Consider the following 19,314-nt stretch of genomic DNA (forward strand, 5'->3'; position numbering starts at 1 on the left):
GTGTCATTTCCTTTTCATACTGCTAAGGTGATTGAAACTTCATTTTTTTTAAAAAGTGAAATATTCTGAACCAATGTCTGGCAGCTTTTATTAGCTGAAATGCATCACAAACAGTAACAAGGTCTCCAAGGACCACTTTTCTTGCAAGCTGTGTAGTCATATTTCCTCATTAGTTCATTTCAGTTGTCACTAATGCCATGTTCCAGGCTTTTGCAAGATAGTCCAAAAACGTAAAAGCTATGTATGCATATAGAATAGACAATTATTTGCCATAATTCAAACTTCTTTTGACTCAATTTGATAGCATTTATTTTACAGTTTTATTAACGTATATTTTATCCAATAGGTAAACACTGAGCATTTGGAAGACTTCTCTGAATAATGTACAAATTGTAATGAAAAAATGGATCCCTTTTAAATTATTTTTAAATACACATTTAGCATTTAAATTTTGCACACATATCAAAAAGCCATATATTTTAAGACATTTCATTATTATTAAGATCAAATATATTGAGTGTTGAGAATATTTTGCGACAATACAGAGCAGTATTCCCTGTTTTAACTTTTTAAAAAGCTTGTTGTATATATGCCTTACTTTAATACAATAACTAAATATCAGTTGATATCAGTAAGGTTAGAAGTACAGGAAAAAAGCAATGCAGTTCACATTATATATATAGCATTGATAATTTGTTCTCTTTACATTGAATAATACATGTTTCAATCTTAAATTTTTATGACAATATAATTTGGTCTACTACTTAACATTGTTGCCATTTCCTCTACTCTAGAAAAACAATTCTGTGTTACTGGTATGATTTTCAAGATAATAAATATAGAGAGAAATGTAGAAGACAACATTAGTTAATGAAAATGGTTGTCTGTTTTGGATTGTAAACTAACTACTTTAGCAATAAAACAATTGTTTACTTTGAAAATAAAACATTTAAAATTCTAAAATGGCTTAAATGTATAGTTTTGTTTATTCCTTTCATATATTTGAACAAAATAATATAAAATTCAGATTTATATATTCTAGTAATCAACAAGATAATTAAAACCAAAATATTTTTTCCAATTAATATATTCTTCTACAAATAAACATATTTCAGCCCTAAAATTTGCTGACATCTGTAAAACTGACTCAGGCATACAGGAAAAAATTGAGCGTCCAAATTTATAGTGGTAGCTATTGCAAGATAATCTCATTAAATGTTTAAATTAAAATATAATAGTATTTCAAAATGAAAACAATTTGGAGTATCATTTTTTAAAAAAATTGAAGTGCAGATAGTAAGATATTATTAAACATTTTGTTGCTAATTTGTATCCATTTCTTTAATATCTTGAATTAAGAATAAAATGAGATAGAAAACATTATGCTATTCAATATTTTAAAATATATTAACTTTTTTGAATTAATTTAGCCTGAAAAATAGAGAAGTTATATATTTTGAAATATATTAGAATGTATTCACATTAAGCTAAAGTTTTACCTAATTTCATCCATTAGTCAATGACATTCGAAAGTCTAGTAGCCACTGGATTTTCAGTCATATAAAATCTGTACAAATGTTGTTTAATCTAGATTTGTGTGTATTGCAGATGTGTGGAGGTCATTGCTACAGAAGGACAGAATTTGAAAGAACTTTATTTGGTATCATGTGAAATCACAGATTATGGTATGTAATATTTTTCCCTTATTTTTTCTCCTGGATATATAGAATAAATGGAGACTTTGGTGGATGCAGGTCATGGGACTTATAAATAATAAGTCAGATAGGATGCACTAGAGGTAATGATACCCCATTTTAAATTGCGTCTCCTTTTATAGCAGAGGTCTTCAAACTTGGCAACTTTAAAACTTGTGGACTTCAACAGAATTCTCCAGCTAGCATAGCAAAAAGGTGTGGTAACAGTGACCTGGTAGCTTTCCCTTAATGTTTCCTTATGGGAATCTGGCAGAGAGTGTTGAAAATCTTCTGCCCTGCCCTGCCTCGGAAGCTGCTGATTCAGGGGAAGGGGGAGGACCTGTGAAACTGACTGGGAAATCATCACAACATGTTGAAAATGAAGATCACATGATTGCAGCAGTAATAGCCAGTAGTACTGAAGCAGCCATAACTTCCCCAAATTTCATTTATCTGGATGTCATTCCCAGAGTTTGGATACATTTTTGTATGTTAGCCCATTTGAGGCACCTTGGTTCAAAAATAGTTATCCAATAATGCACCATTTGTTCAGTTAAAAGTCATGACAAAGGGAGTTTTAATAGTATTCATAAATACAGTCAACCTATTGAAAAATTCTGTATGATTTATTAAGCTTAAAATAATTTTAAATTTTGATAATTTAAATAATATTAAATATCAAAATGTCAACATTTTTCTTTTCAAACATGGAATATGTAATTCCAAAGGGAAAAATGAGCATATAGGCAGTAAGTTTGAACTTCCAAGTGAATAGGCAAATTATGATTTGAAGCTGCATGGCTTATTATAGTTTCCCTCATTTTAGTACTTATTTGTCAGTTTGAATCTCATGCTTTATTATTATAACACTCACTTAATGATCATGTAATCTCATGCTTTATTATTATAAAACTCAATGATAATGTGATGTTGTGGCTAAACTTGAACCATTGTTCCAATGAATCAGATTCCATAATATAGTAGATATGAGGTGTTCTTATTTTTGTAACTTCCAGCATCACATAGCAATTTTCAAAAGAAAGTAGGGCAGGATGCCATTTTAGATAGGTGTTTATTTATAAAACTAAACATTATTACGATATATTCAGCTTCCAGATAATAAGCAATAGGAGAATAGAGATTAAAGCTGTTACATGATTTTCTGGTTTGTAATACTACATATAGTTCATATAAGTAATTGATATGAAGAAAAGTAATGTGAAATGTGGAACTTCACAGATAGGCCCAAGGCAAAGAATCTCATAGGTAATTATGCATATTCAAAGAGGCTTCTCAAAATAAAAATCTGTGGACATGTATCTGTGGACTTGGCAAAATTAACTTTAAAATTAGGGTTGCTATCACAAAAAATAAGCACTTTTAGTTCCTCTTGGATGCTTTATTATACTTCATCATGTTTCCAGAACAATTTTATTTTTAATAATATCCCAAAAGCTAAAAATAAGCATGATTTCCAAGCAAGGGCCTATTATGTAAGGCTATTCTGTCACTGTTAGTGCCTATGAGTCTCAGTGCCTATGAGTCTCAGCATTATGTACATTGCAGAACACCAGCAATTTCTCCTGGGATGCTTGGTCCAGATGGATTAACCACCCAGGTACCTGGGAATGGGTAGCATTATTAATTTATATGGAACTTTATTTATATAACTTTTATATTACTATTGTTGGCCCCACAGTCAGCCAGATGTTTAGACTGGATTTGACATTTCTATCCACCTGTTGAGTCCTTCCCAAATACTTTGGATGTTGATATATCTTCAGCCTCTTTTCAGAGGCAGCATTTGCTGTCTGTTGCTGCCTTCTCAATTTTGGTTTCATATTTGTTTGTCTTTAAAGCTTGATCTTGTATAGCCAAAATCAGCCCCACTATCTCTTTCAACAGTTTTCCTGCTCTTAGTCATTGCCAGGTCTTGTTGTTATCTGCTTTGCCTGCTAGTTTTATTATTTGTTTGTTAATTATACTGGCCAGATAATAATTTGCCTAGTCATGTCTCTTTTCTTCTCTTCATTTGGTCTTCTTTAAAGGCCAATTTGACCTCATGGTATTTAGTCAGTCTTAATGATATACTAACTTCAGTGTATCGTCATCACTGCTCTACAGATATTCTTCCTTCTTCTTCATCTATCTGCTATACTTGCAACATTTCATACCCACTTATGTTCCTTAGTAAATATAGTCTGTCAAAGTTGCTGCAAATGAATGGCATGATTTATTATCAATTTTCTGGGCTTTCTATTCTGGGCTTTTAGTTCTACTTGAGTGTGGTCCACTATTCCAGTTATGTATCTAATGACAAATTATCCAGGCAATAATCACCTTGATGATATTTCAATCACTGAGTTTTGACTTTAAGATCTTCTTCGTTCTTCTGATGTATTCACTACTTACCTTCTTCTTGACTTCAGTGTGTTTGATGTCAGCTTGAAGGACACCGAGGAAGCTGTAGTTATCTTCTTCATCCAGTCTCTTGAGATTATTTCCAAAGGTCATCTTGTTCTCCATAGTGGTGGAGATAGCATTCAGAGATAGCGTTCCGGAGCAATGTTCGTGGGCGCTGTTAGAACCCAGCCAACTGCCATCTGACCACCTTCAGCGGGTTCGGGGAGAAGCCCCAGCCACTGGGACAGGAGGCTGTTCTGTCTGCTGTTGATGGGAGCTAGCCTTCCAGAAGAAAAAACCCTTTTCTCGATTGCTTTGGATGTTGTGGAAGATATAAAGCATTCCTGGATGCTATCTCCACCTCCCAGATAAGCGGCATCTCAGGTAAAACTAGCACCCAATTCCTTCAATTTTTACTATTTTTTCCCTTGTTGATGATAAACATGACACGTTAGTCCAGGCCAAATTCATTTGCAATATTGTGATTGTATATTTGGACAGTGTTGAGCAGTGATTACGTTTCAGATGGTATTTTTCATACAGTTTCAAATCACAGTCATATAAAGACGATAGGGATAGCCTAGCAAATATTTTTGATGTTTGATAGCCATGACGTGATTTATTTAGTATTGTTGACAGAGGAATCAATGCAGTGACAAACAGACAGTGAGTCTCCTTGAAATATTACTCTCTTGATATTAATCTCTCCCAGTCTGTCACCATGAACCATCAACTGTATCTTCCATTGTGTCATCGATTTTTTCACATAGTTTCTGATGTTTCACCTGACTTTTATTATTTCTGCGCACTTGATTATCCAATTAGGGAGTCCAATACCTTATTGTAATCAATCCAAATTAAGTTCAAGTTGGTCTTCCTTCCCTTACAGTTTTCCAAAATCAAAATCCAAACTTTTCAATTAGGAACTGATCTTTTGTTTGCTTACTGAAAGAATAGTTTCGTTTCTGCTCTGATGGGAAAAGCTTGTTTTCAACTAGAAGCTGCATCAGCTACCAAATCAGCAATTTGAAGGTTGTTGGTAAGCAGATAACTGATCTATAGTTGCCTGTTGTTGCCTTTTTTGTTGGATCTTTCATTATCAGGTAGATTTTGCCAGATGTTAACAGGTTTTCAATCGGTGTATTCTTTTCAAGTATCCTCTTCTTATTGGACTTGATTTATAATAGCAAATCATTATTTCTTTGTTTCCAGTCTATATATTTCCAGTGGGTGAACCTTTTTTCTTCCAATAGTCCTGCATTTGCTGGTCCTGGTTTTTTCAGGTATCAGTCCTAAGTCATGTGGCCCACTTGTCACCAGATGTCCAGAAATTCCAATACCAAGCCCAGTACTTGTTGACCTTGATGATGACTGCTTTGGTATACATTTCTGTAAGTTATTTCCCATAAGATTATTTATGGTAGAGATACTCTTCATCTGACTCGTCTAATGAGACCTGTCATTAATATTCAGTTTAGGATTCTAAAATATACAACTCGGCTTGCTTCTCTGTGTGAGAAAAAAGTGAATAAGTTCTTTACTATCCAGTTGCTGTTATCTAGAAATAATTTCTCTCAAATGTTAAACATTATTCATGAATTAACATTTCAAATTGCTTAGAAGAAGGCAAAGAGCAATGCAGAGTGTAGTTAAAAATATTTCCAAAACAATTTAAATGTATATATTACAGTTTTTCCAAAGTCAATTTGAAAGATTCTAGTTTTTGAAATGTCAGGATCTTTCTGACCTAGCAAAGTTAATGGCCTAGTTTATTTGTAATTCTCTTTCATCAATTGCTCTATTCATACTTATTAAGTGTACATACTAAAACATTGCATCTAATTAAAAAATGCTAAGAGCGCATATAAAATTCTTCTATAAATATATAACTACTCGGTTTAGCAACAAAAAAGATTTTAGGTAAAAGATCTGAACAAATTTTAATAATACATAGGTCCTGAAATTCAACATTGTATTGTAAGGAAATGCTGTTTGGAAAAACAAATGTAGACCATATTAAAAAAAACTTCCTGGGGGATATTTTTGAATGCATTTAATATATATTTTTTATAAGATTTCATTCATATATCCAATTTTATAATTGCTGAATAATTTTGGACTAGTTTAATTTAGCTCCCTACATTGTTTTTAGGATAAACTGGCATTGTTTGCATAGGTAAAATTGTATGCAATATTATGTTTAGTAATGCTATAATTAATTAATTAATTAATTAATTAATTAATTAATTAATAAATAAATAATGTTTAGAAAAACATTTTAAAAATAAATCAATAATGTTGAATTAATTTAAAACATCATTGTCAAAATTATTAGCAAACATTTATGCTAAGAACATCCAAATAGAAATAGCAATAGCACTTAGACTTATATACCGCTTTACAATGCTTTACAGCCTCTCTAAGCGGTTTACAGAGTCAGCATATTGCCCCCAACAATTTGGGTCCCCATTTTACCTCCTCGGAAGGATGGAAGGCTGAATCAATCTTGAGCCTGGTGAGATTTGAACTGCCAAATTGCAAACAGCCAGCAGTCAGAAGAAGTAGCCTGCAGTACTGAACTCTAACCACTGTGCCACTGTGGCTCATGAAGAATAAGGTGTTGCATCTGAGGTACCAAACATAAGTGTTTGTTGGAAATTCAGGAACCATTAAAAACATAAACATAGTAGTAAATGAGAAACATTATTAGACTTCATATTCAATATTATCCAGAATAAATAATAATAATTTATTATTTATTTATTATTATTTATTTTATTTATTTGTCTTGTATGCCGCCCACTCCCGGAGGACTCCGGGCGGCTCACAAAAGACAAGGGAAAGCGGGGAACAAGACAAAGACAACATATTAAAAACAAAACCAACATTCACAATTTCTATGGAGGTAGATGCTTCTCAGCTCCCCCCAGCCTGCTGGAACAGCCAGGACTTGGTGGCTTTGCTGAAGGCTGGGAGGGTAGTAAGGATCCGGATCTCAACAGGGAGCTCGTTCCAGAGGGCCGGAGCTGCAACATATTCTAAAAATATCTGTTTATATCAGTTATCTGTGATAACTGTCCAAACAATAAGCAATAATCTCTCATTCAAGCAATTATCATATTGTTCGGGGTTTAAGACACACTTTCCCCCCTAAAAGGCTGAAAATTTGGGTGTGTAGCTTTTTGAAAGCTTTTTTTCAGCCCTAATGAGGTGCTAGCGATTGAAGCGATATTCCTTCCCACTTCACTTGTTAGCACATCATTAGGGCTGAAAAAAAAGTTTTGAATATTTTTACTGCAGCATACTGTTGGAAAAATTTCCCGGTTCATTCCAGCTGGGAGAAGCCGCCAATGAAATATTTGAAGACTGTCTTAAGAGGTACTACTTTTCTCCAGTTTCTATTTTTGGGAGATAATCCTCTCAAGGGCAATGCAGAGAGCTCCTGTGACTATATGATTCGTATTTTTTGGGGATAATCCCTTTAAGGGCAAGGCAGGGATTTTTCCTCTCAGCTATCTTGAGTTTTCTCAATGCAAGGCAAGTGCTGGACTGGTTTGTTGATTCAGCTTTGTTACATTTTTACAGGTGTTAAGTGCTTTTTGCTGAATACCCAGACATCTAATTAAGCTTATTAAGAGTTTTCTAATGATCTGGGTGGGGGAAAAAAAAGTGGCAAAAAGTGTCATTTTATTATACTATTGTGTTTGCTTGCTTTTCTGGTGTGGAGGGAATAAAAATGAATACCTGGTAGGCAGAATTCCCCTCCCCCTCTATTTTCCTTCCCAGAAACTAAGGTGCATCTTATATTCTGATGTGTTTTATACTCCGAAAAATATGGTAGATATACTTCTACTAGCTGTTTATTAAAGATTCAATAGCAGTAGAATTGGAGCTAAACTAGATACATAAACTAATTATATATTTTCTAATTATATATCAAAGATGTAACAATCATGAAAGCATTAGGCATGCTATTCTAAAATTATTCAGAAAAAAATGCAATTTTCAACATGATAAAAGTAACTAACTATACAGGAAATAACAAGATTAATAGTGTTTAATTGCTTGGATTAAAATTAAAGTATCTTTGGCTCCAGTCACTTGTTATAATATGGCTTCCAGCATACTGTTTAATGTAGTCCCCACCCCAAATTATGATGCCCTGCTACATGTTATATTAGAAATATTTAAGATATATTGATCTGCCACTTTTAGACTTTCTACATTTTAATGACAAAATTATGCTGGTAAATTCTGACCAAATATTTACCTGAAGAAAAAAAATCTTTTGAAGCATCATGATGTTACTTAACAGAATCCAAAAAGAAACGCCTTCTACATTTGTAGTTATTAAACTCCTGAATACAATAACCTCTTTCAAGGATACTGAGTATAAATAATGATTGTGTCAAATCCATTCATTAATCTGGATTTTCAGCCTGCCAAATATTGAGTCTGAATATTTTGATTTATTCTATTAGTGTTACCATTTTCATTTTCTCACTTTTACCTTTGTCTTCCTGATGTTCCATAAAACAAAATAATTTTAATTTGCTAGGCTTATGTTACGGTATTTAAAAATATGCCATTTAAATAATATTTAACTATATTTTTTCAAACTGGTAAAGAAATAATTTTATAAAATTTTCAGGTCATGTTCCTCCTGGTTTATTTAGAATTATTTCAGCAGCTTATTCTTAGGCAGGCATAGCCAATGTGAATTTTCCAGAATTTCTGTATGGGAAATTCTCATTAATTCCAGATAGCAAAGTTATAGTGGAATGATGGGAAATATAATTTCAACTGTTTAAACACCAGATAAAGCCTGTTCTAGAATATAAACCGGTAGAATTTATTGTCATATGACATAGTGATTGCCACTAACATGGAGGGTGTTAAATGGATATACTCAATAAAGGGAAGCAAACTATTAGTAACATATCTCAAAACATCTTGGGATGAACAATGGTGATAGAACTGTATATCACTGTTGTCTGCTTGCATGCATCCCAGAGGCATCTGGTTGGCCACTCTGAAAAACAAAAAGTTAGGCTAAGATGGACCTGGCCTTGATTCACCAGGATAGCAATAGCACTTAGTGCTTAGACTTATATACCGCTTCACAGTACTTTACAGCCTTCTCTAAATAGTTTACAGAGTCAGCATATTGCCCCCAACATTCTGGGACCTCATTTTACCAACCTTGGAAGGATGAGTTAACCTCAAGCTTTTGCAATACTGCATTCTAACCCCTGCACCACCATGGCTCTTTCCTATTTTCTTAATGTTTTTTAAAACATACTAGACTAGGAGCAGAGGGACACAGGTTTTAGTCGTTCTATAAGCACAGGCTGATTGAGTGACCATGAGCCATTCCCCTCCCCCCCCCCCCCCCCGCTCAGCTCTAAGAAGGATCAGGATTTGCAACAAATGGGCTCATAAAACCTTCATCCTATCTTGTATTTATGACTATTTGCAAGAATCAAAGGAGAAGAGAGCATGAACAAGCAAATCTTGCAAATTATAAGAATTCATATAAGCAAGATTTCGTTAATTCAATAAAGTAAACAGTTGCTATATTCAGAACCTCATTAACGCCACAAAGACAGGCACGAGTTTTTTTTTAAGTCCTTGATCAGTCAAGCATCCTTCAATCAAGCATATAGTAATGCTATAAACTGAGCAGAATCCATGAGAGGTAGGGCAGAAATTTGTCGGCAAGTCCTCCTTCGGTCTAACCACCTCATTGTTTCCATAATAATAATCATTGAGGTTATTCTGATTGTTGGATGCTAAAATGTGTGACAATGTATTTGAAGCAGCTTGAAAATGTGCAAAATAATTTCAATTTAATTTTTCATTTTATAAATCCTTGTACTTTTCTATGCTGGCTGAGAATTTTGAAAGTTGTTATTCAACTCACCTGAAGAGCAACAGTTAGAAGAGGAACACTTTAAACAGATATGGTTAGGAAAGCATATTGCACATCCACTAGGCTGTGATTCAAGTATGTTTTTGACAAAGGAAATAAATCTGGAAAAGGGTTTTTTGGAATTGTGGAGATTCCAAAAGCATACTGTGTTGTAAAGAAGCCATGAAAGCAATTTTTCAAGGTTTAATGATGGAAAAAGTCACAGAGCAACAATGATGATTTTCTATATTCCTTTGACCCAATAGTAAGTCTCTGTGAAATCATTTTTTAGACACAATAGTTTTAGTGGTGATGCATGCAAAGGATCTCTACATTAGACTTTTCCAATTAGGTGAGCTGACCTGCAGAAACTAATCTAGAAAGAAGAATGGATACAACTTGTAGTACACACCAAGCAGAACAGTTAGAACAAATGATTTTGATAGAGTTTATTAGTTAAAGAGAAATGGTCCATAAGTACAGAGATTACAAAATGAGGAAAGACCTGAGGGGGAAAAAAATCAGATAGATGGTAAAGCTCTGGAATGGCAGTGAGGGATGGGCTCTAAATTCTTCAAAGAAAATAGGTTCCTGGAGTTTTGACTTACAGTAAATCATAGCTGAGTTTATATACAGAGTTTTCAGAAAATGTCTTTGAGATACAAAGCAATCCCTGATTTAAGATTTTTTTAAAAATAAGAGTTGGGACAAAACAATGTGGAAGGAAATAATATAAGGAAAATAGCGTATTTTGGAGTATAAGACGCACCGGAGTATAAGACACACCAAGATTTTGAAGAGACAATTTTTTTAAAAAAGTTTTTGTACTCTGCAGACCTCCCCAAAAGGCCCATTTTTTGCAAAAAATGGGCCTGTTTCTTTTTTAAAAGGGCATGCAGAGCCTTTAGGAGGCTTGTAGAGTGCTCCTGGGGACTTGGGGGGGGGCAAAATTGAGCAAAAAATGGTCCGTTTTTCATTCATTTCTGCCCTCCCAAGCTCCAGGAGCACTCTATAAGCCTCCTAAAGGCTATGCACAGCCATTTTGGTGAAGGGGGCAGGGTTTCGGGAGGTAAATAATATTGAATTCAGCATATAAGACGCACCCAGATTTTTAGCCTCTTTTTTGACAGAAAAAGGTGCGCCTTATACTCTGAAAAATACCATAATCCAAAAGTTAATTTCAACTCATTACTCTGAAGTAAAATTTCAGTTTCATTTCAACTGGGAACAAAAGTTTTAATGTGATTATGTGTTATCAAATAAGAAATCTACAATTACTATTGAATTGCAAAAAACTAAAATAGCTATAGAAAGGTATCTGAAATCTCAGTAGCTGGCTTATGGCTTGAAATTGCATTATGTAATATAACTGTGAAATTGCGAAATATTATGTAACTTTTTTGGTATGAAAAATATATTTCCTTCTAGTTAGTATATTTATGAACAATATATTGCCCAATTAACTAATATGATGTTAATTGGTTATGGTCTGCTTGGTTTAGATACATTAGTCTCTATTGTCTTTTGTGCAGTTGCTAACAGAATAATGTGCTAGCCCTTCAAGGTAGGCCAGATCAGGAAATGGGCAATACAAAATGAACTAGAATTTTATTGATAGACAATAACAAGAGAATCGTGAAAAGCTAACACTTTACTTCCCTTCCTCGTATACTAAAGAGGACCACAACATAGCAATCTTAGTTTCTTATGCTTTCTTTTTTCACCAAACTAAGTTCATGTTTTGCTAATGGTCATTGTGTATTTCTCCAAAGTTACCTCTCTGCATGATGTCACATCTTGTACATATTTCTTTGCATGATCTCATATCTTGTACTTTTACCATTAGGCTTCAGCTTGAAGACACAAATTATGATATACATTCCTATAACTATTAATTTGTGAGGCTTTATTTTATATTTTCTAATTTACATTTAGAAAAGAATGTCCCAATGGTTCATATTGCCTCTGCTGATGTAGATTCAGAAGGCTACCCATGCAGGAGGATCCTTAATCTTTTCCAATTAGTGTAATCTTTACCAAAATTATATATATAATCTTTACCAAATACATACATACATAATATATTTCTATGAAATTGATTAAACCTGTAGTTGCCTCATGATCATAACTGTTCTTTTATTTTATGATTATAACTGTTCTTTCATTTCATGGCCAATTCTAATAATAGATAAATAATGAAATATACATGGTATTCATAGAACAACAGAAACCAAAAAATTACATGTAGTTTACCTTCAAAATAATCTTTACAGCTGCTTGTTTATTGTAACCTCTGAACTATACCATGCATTGGAAAGTAATCAAATTCATCTTTCTTTTCTAAAATATTATTTCTTTTCAAACTTTCTAACAATTTTAAAAATACATGCTTCTTCATATTGTAATTGAACATAACTTAGTACTGAGGAAAGACATTTTGGAAATGTTTTTTTAAAGAAATACCAAGAGCATACGTATTATTAAATCCATATTTCATCTATATTCTATTCAGTTTTTAACCTTTTCTTTAGAAAATTATTATTTTAAATCAGTAGTCCCCAACTTTTTTGACACTAGGGATCCAGTTCATGGAAGACAATTTTTCCATGGACTGGAGTAGGCTAGGAGAGTGCGCAATGTAGATCTCTTGTACTCCTAGTTTATGGTGGGAGTTCGTGTTCCTATGAGAATCTAATGCCTGCTGATCTGAGATGGAACTGAGGTGGTGATGTTAGCATTGGGGAGCAACTGCAAATACAGATGAAGTTTTTCTCGTTCGCCCATCTGCTCAGCTCCAGCCATGTGGCCTTGTTCCTAACTGGGCATGAACCGGTAAACGGTATTGGGGACCCTGTTTTAAATAAAATTGACATTTAGAATAAATTCAGACATGCCAAGATTTATGAATCACTGCTGTATTAAATTTTTACACCCTGATTTCATTTTAACTTAATGGTTTCTTTTAAACTCTTGCAGCTGGTGGATAATTTAACATTTGGTAGAACTTTATTATATACAGAGAAAGGGAAGACTATTCCTGTGGATGCTGCATCGTCCATTTTGCATCTTCAAACCTGAGATTAATTAAATTTACTTAGTAGCAAATTATATAGCATCTTTATCAGATCAATTTATTTTATGATGTTGAGGCTAGAGCAGCTAGCTTCAGAAGGATTTGATGAAGGTAGTCTTTATTCAAACTATTGTATGATATAGTTATACTAAATATTAATTGTGCATATATATACAGACACACACATACTACTACTACTACTACTACTACTACTACTACTACTACTACTACTAAATTTGTATGCCACCCTATTCTGAACAATTCTGGTAGCTTTCAAAAAAAAAATTAAAATTACAGAAAACAAAGTAAAATGACAAAACTGTACAGGAATAGAAAAAAAGAATCCAAGGCAGCTTTACTTACCTTCACTAAAGACCTGGGAATAGAGTTTTTATGTTATTTAATTTAAAATAAGTTATATGATATAGTGATTTCCTTCTGGAACTCAGGATTTATTTATATAGCATTCTCATTTTCCTCATAATAATCTTTAATAATCTCCAGTCTTCCCCAATAATCTTTGGTAATTTGGTCTGAGAGGCAATCACTTACTCAAATCCCAGAATTACCCAGTAAGTTTCTATAACTGAAGGTGGATTGAATCTGGGTGTCTCTGTTCTTAGGGCACCCACTATAACTATCACACTAGATATTCTTGAATAAGCAGGGCTCTGTCACAGAACATGAGGTCATCATGTGACATGCTCCATTAATTATTAAGTTAGCAACTGTGGATTATACGGATTTAAACATAAAATCTGTTTACTATTATTCATTGGCTTTGGAGTATATAATTTATTCTGTTTATCACTATTCTTGCAGACTGAAAGTAGCATATGGCTTGAAACAATTTAAGACAAAGTAATATTGGATATTTTGAATTAGTGAATTAGATCCTGAATTTGTCTAATTGTCTCCAAAGGGGTTCAAAATTCAAAATATACCAACTTTTTTAATGAGAGAAAAATGAGAGAGAAATAGCATTCTTATTTCACTGAATACATAAAGCTTTGGCACCGTTAAATACCTTTTACAGTTATATATAGAGGAGAGAATTACATCTATCTGCAGCTGACCGAGTGGCTATCATTTTCCTATAGTATTTGAAATCAAAAGACAATATGCTTTCTTGGTTCCTTTTGAATTAGGGGAGAATAATGGTCACTTTAGGAAGTATTTTATTTGAACTTTTAAGACTTTATTGGAATTAAGTACTTAAACAATTTACCCAAGAGAGAAACATGGGTCTTAATTAGAAAAAATTGAGGTCTTATTGCATTTCTAATTATTTTATGATATAATGGATAAAACCTGAGATACCAATTCAGCAAGATGCTGGTTTCTAACATGTAATCAAGAAATGACAGACTTTCAGCAGAAAAGTCAGAGTATTCTCTGAGGTAATTTTGGAATTGCTTCACTGTCTGTACTACTTGCACTAAACATTTTAAGATATTTGGCAAGATGCCACATTGTCAACCTGATGCCAGAAGTAAAAGAATTAATCATTTTAATGCACAGACTGTCATAAAACTTCATCTCATCTTTTCATGAACTAAACTACATGTCACATGTATTAGATATTTACTACTGATGTGAGTAGGGTTCAACTGACATTCTGTTTTATTTCAATAATTATTGTCAGTTCTATTAAACATTGATTATGAAATGGAGGAAAAAGGCCTTGGGTAAGTTTCCAACTAAGTTGGTGGACTTTTAACATTTGCATAAAATAAAATAAAGGTGGAACAGTTATGCCTGCAGTAACTTATCCTGATTTTTTTTTTGTAAAATTACAGAATAGCAATCCACTTACCATACTTTGGAGAATGTATTCATGTTTTGAAAGCTTCTTCTAAGACCAAATGAATGTTAGTTTGCCATTTCCTAACAGTTTCCTAAATGGTCTCATGTCATTCCATGGGGTCACGTCTATCTTTAGAATTATTTTTTATCTTTTCAGGGATGATTGTAAGAGAAAACAGGATGGAAAAACGTTAATATTATTGATCAAACTCATACAGCGCATCTGAATTAAAATGCAGTATATTTATAGCCCACAAATATAGGATATCAATATTTTATAATAACTTTAATGAATTAGAAATAGCAGTGCAGGAAACATACTTCTCCGTTAACCAGTAACCATTGTGATGTGACCACCATCTTCCAAACCATTCCTGCTATAACCAAATGGTAATAACCTATTACCTTATTATTCTGAGAAACATCTTTCTGGTGTTCTTTGAAAGTTTGGGAAGTACATTAGTTGACTGACATATTCCTTCTCATCTCTGAAATAATTGTCACCTGGATTAGTGCAGATTTCTTCAAAACAAAAAACAAATCACAAACTACTGAATTTTCCAATGCATCTCTTTAAGCTGCTTTCACATATTTTAGTTTAGTGGTGGTATAATCCCATCTTCTCAAATAGTAGGGGATCATATATCCTAGGTTAATTATCCTCAAGTTGGAGTTCAAACTCTTGTGAATTTTCTCAAGGCACCTAATTATTTCACTTTAAAATTCTTACAGGACTCATTTCGGAACTGGATTTGTAACAGAAATCATACTTTATGAAATTATAATTCATATTCACAAAGTACATAGCAGAAACAGTACAGGATAGCCTGTCAGTCTGGGACTTACAATTCGAATCATCTGCAACATCTCAGAATGATAACTACAGATCCTCCTTTTTAAAAAAAAATCAAAAGATTGGCTGAAATACTGTGAGACAACTAAAAGAAAAGTTGTAAACTTCTCACTTAGAAGACCTTATGCATTTCCTATCTGAAATTTTGTACAATTTTAGCATTTTTCCTTATATTTATATATGCCAATAAAGTTTACAATTCTTCTTTAAAAGTGGTTAAATTAAAATTAAAGTATTTATCTGTGCTTTTTCTCTTTTCCCTATCATTTGTGCCACTCTCGGTATTATATAAATAATAAATCTCTTAATACATTTTCAATATCTATGTATGTTGCACAAAAGTAGTATAAAAGTTCCTATCTCAAAATGAATATTAGTTTACACAAAAATTTAGTCACAAGCAGAAATCCAAAATAAATTTTAAGCTGTTTTTATTCAATATTCTTAATTTTCAATATCTGATGATTAGACAAGACTGTTTTTACAAAAGTAGATTTCCGTTTTATTTAATGACATGTTAAATTGTATAAAACATTGAGTCGCTCACAGATAACTTTGAGTTATAGGATAATTTTAATTAGTTGTTCATTCTAGATAAGAATGCCTTTCTTTTCTGTATAAATAAACGGTTAAATCAGCCTGAAACTAGAAATGGCTATAAGCTACATAGAAAATGATGGATTTGAGAGAGATGTCTTCCTGTGTCTACTTATCATCAGTTAGGTTGTGTATCTCTGTGTATCTTTACAATTTGCCCTTTACCACTAAAAGAGATATTTAGAGTACATGACTACAGCCTAAAAACTATGAGATGTTATTAATGTAAAAGAGTTATAATCTGAAATAAATGATAATCATAGGTCTTCAGTAAAATGCCTGCAGACTTTTTTCTCTTGCTCTAGCGAAACGGAAACCAGTGTTTAGAGAAAGCTTCATGGTACCCACTAATTAATTTAAAAAGCATTGCTTCAACTTTTCCTTTGAGATTTCCAAGAATTTTAATAAAACTTTGTTCCCATACACACAAATGCAAAGGTAGGAACTGAAGTACAATTTAGGAAGGCAAACATAAAACAGTTCTTCATTTTTGTGTGCAACCAGTCTATAGATTTTGAACAGTGCTTTCTCAACTTCTGTAAATTATAACTCTGGCCTTTGTCTTTGTCAATAAATCAAGAATTACATAAATTTCTTAATGAACCATGATGTTCATATTTTTTCATTGATACACCAAGATTTTTAATACAAAGAGGTGTGCTGGATTGATTCCAGTTCAGATAAAGTAAATATATTAAAATGTATTGGTAAAACATAATTATTTTAACCTATATCAAATATTCAGGTGCTTAAAAGATAATTAATTTGATGTTTGAATGAGTCATCCATTAGTTTGACTTAAGATTGATGTAAGTAAAATTATGTTTTTAATGGCCTTTTATTTTCTGCACTAAAGTTGATGGCAAAACTCCAATTGACGTCAGTTGCTTCAGGATTAGTCCCTAATTGGGAAACAATTGACATATGCTATATGCAAAACCAGCATTATGTGATGGACCTAATCTTCTATAATAGATTCATATAGACTCCTCTGTTGTGGGAACTCCACAGTCTCCACAGGGACTCCATAGACTAATCTCCACAGATTATACAGAGACTCCACAGACTAGTTCTTGACTCTAAGACTTTTACTCCATCGTATCACACTTAGTTTCTACCTGTATGACTGTTTTTCAGCCTTAAATTTAATTTTAGTTTTATTAGCAAAAATAGGCTCCTATACATTTGTGTTATTAAACCAATGGTAAAAATATTATATAACAAACTTCAGATGAATATGTTTCATTATGGAAGCATTGCAGATTTAGATCAAATTTTGGAAATAGGAACTATGTATCAGGGTTCCAATAAAAGAGAATATCTGTGGCTTGGAGTTGAAATGAGGTGTCCTTTATGGTCTTTGAGTTTGGTTGTTTACTTGCAGGCATTTTATTACTCAACTAGATAACATTGTCAGGGCTTGTGAGTCTTAGGTTTACTCCCCTTTTATATATAGTACCTGGCGCTGTCAGCACAGGTGAGAGTATGTTTTCCCCTTCATAGTTCCTCCTAAATCTTCTATTTATCATGACTCTTTGCTTTATTTAAAAAGGTAAAGATTTCCCTGTCCAGTTGTGTCCAACCTTAGGGCGTGGTGCTCATCTCCATTTATCCGCTAAGAGAGAAAGCGTTGTCCAGACATTTTAGCTATGCAGTTTTTAGCAAAGCTAAACACTGATAAATACATATTCAAATGTATATTTCTTCCTGTAAAATACGTTGGAACTTTCCATATTTTAAGAGGAACATGTTGAGCTGCAGAAAACATGATAAAATGCTTTTGGAATAGTCTTTGTGTATGTAAAATATACTTATGATAGTCTTAATTTATGTTAAAAGTTGTAATGATATACAGAAGAGTATCTGATTTCTTGAATAAATAACAGATTGTTTAGAAAGGTACTAAACAAAATGTTTAGTGGTATCTCTCTCTCTATTCATTATAGACCAAACTTAGAATGCATATTTACAGTACTAGTATAATTTTAAATAAATCAGAGCTAATTGCCACCACACTGAAAAAGCTAGCATCACATATTGAGTTGGTGTATATGTGTATTTGCGGGGGGGGGGGGATTTTATTTATATAATATATACTTAAATAGATTAAAACATAAAAAGTTATTATCCAATGTTTTTAATTAGAAGGATAAAGGTATTTTTTAAAAAGTAGAAGCATAACATATTTCCTAATGTATCAATCAAGATAATAAATTATCGGAAATATCTTAGGCTTTGTTTCCCAATACTACAAGTATTGGCCATTAAAATGGCAAACGTAATTCTATTCTGATCTTTAGCAAGTCTATAGGATTTGTCTTTCTGTGTATGGATAAATACACAGAAGTTCATTCCTTGGAATACATCTGGCCTTTCTCTGAAGAATTCCAATTTGCAGTAGCTGTAACCAAGCTCTTAAAAATAGCAGCTAAACATAAATGAGAAAAAAATAAACCTTAAGCACAGGCATGATTGCAAACAATCTCTTTGTTTTGCTATAAGAGGTGTTAGAAGAAAATTCTGTTCTGTGCCCAGGTAAATGAGCACAGGGACACCTGCTTGAAGTGGAGATAGAGTTTTATCCAACAGCCAAGTAAACATACATTTCAACTATCAAAAGGTGGAAACAAAATCAGAATGCTGAGAATCGTAATATTTATAGTAATAATGGACTTTGATTATGAGATGCATTAGGTGTGTGAAGTGCTGTTTCTTTGCAGACGTGAAGTCAGACAGAGATGAAAGTAAGTGTCTTGTTCTATGGGTGTGTTGATCTTAGATATATAAATGTTTTCCTAGTGTTGGAAGAAATGTCCTCCTGGGTTCGGTTCCAAGTGGGGAAAAAGACACTGGAGACAAGGAGACTGCTTGGAAAGATGGTTTAATAGTGGACAGGACCACATAGCTTGAGTCCTGAACAGAAAAGGTGATCACATGCTTCAATGTTGGTGGAAAAAGGAAAAAAAGGGCTGAGATG

General features: G+C 33.0%; 1 protein-coding gene across 3 annotated transcripts in view; it reads left to right on the forward strand.

Moving 5' to 3' along the window:
- The window catches only part of FBXL17 (F-box and leucine rich repeat protein 17), a 138,095-nt gene that overhangs the window by 83,935 nt on the left and 34,846 nt on the right, over positions 1-19,314 (forward strand). The window contains exons 7-8 of one of the 3 annotated variants that reach the window (XM_032214119.1): positions 1,609-1,685; positions 15,620-15,944. The exons of 1 other annotated variant lie outside the window; for it this stretch is intronic. In XM_032214119.1, the coding sequence (XP_032070010.1) occupies positions 1,609-1,685; positions 15,620-15,645 (103 nt within the window). In that variant the 3' untranslated portion in view covers positions 15,646-15,944. Of the gene's footprint in view, positions 1-1,608; positions 1,686-15,619; positions 15,945-19,314 lie in introns of those variants that run through there. One more of the 3 variants, XM_032214118.1, reaches the window with a different exon arrangement.

Source organism: Thamnophis elegans, chromosome 3 (assembly GCF_009769535.1).
Source record: "Thamnophis elegans isolate rThaEle1 chromosome 3, rThaEle1.pri, whole genome shotgun sequence".
In the NCBI taxonomy this organism is placed as follows: Eukaryota; Metazoa; Chordata; class Lepidosauria; order Squamata; family Colubridae; genus Thamnophis; species Thamnophis elegans.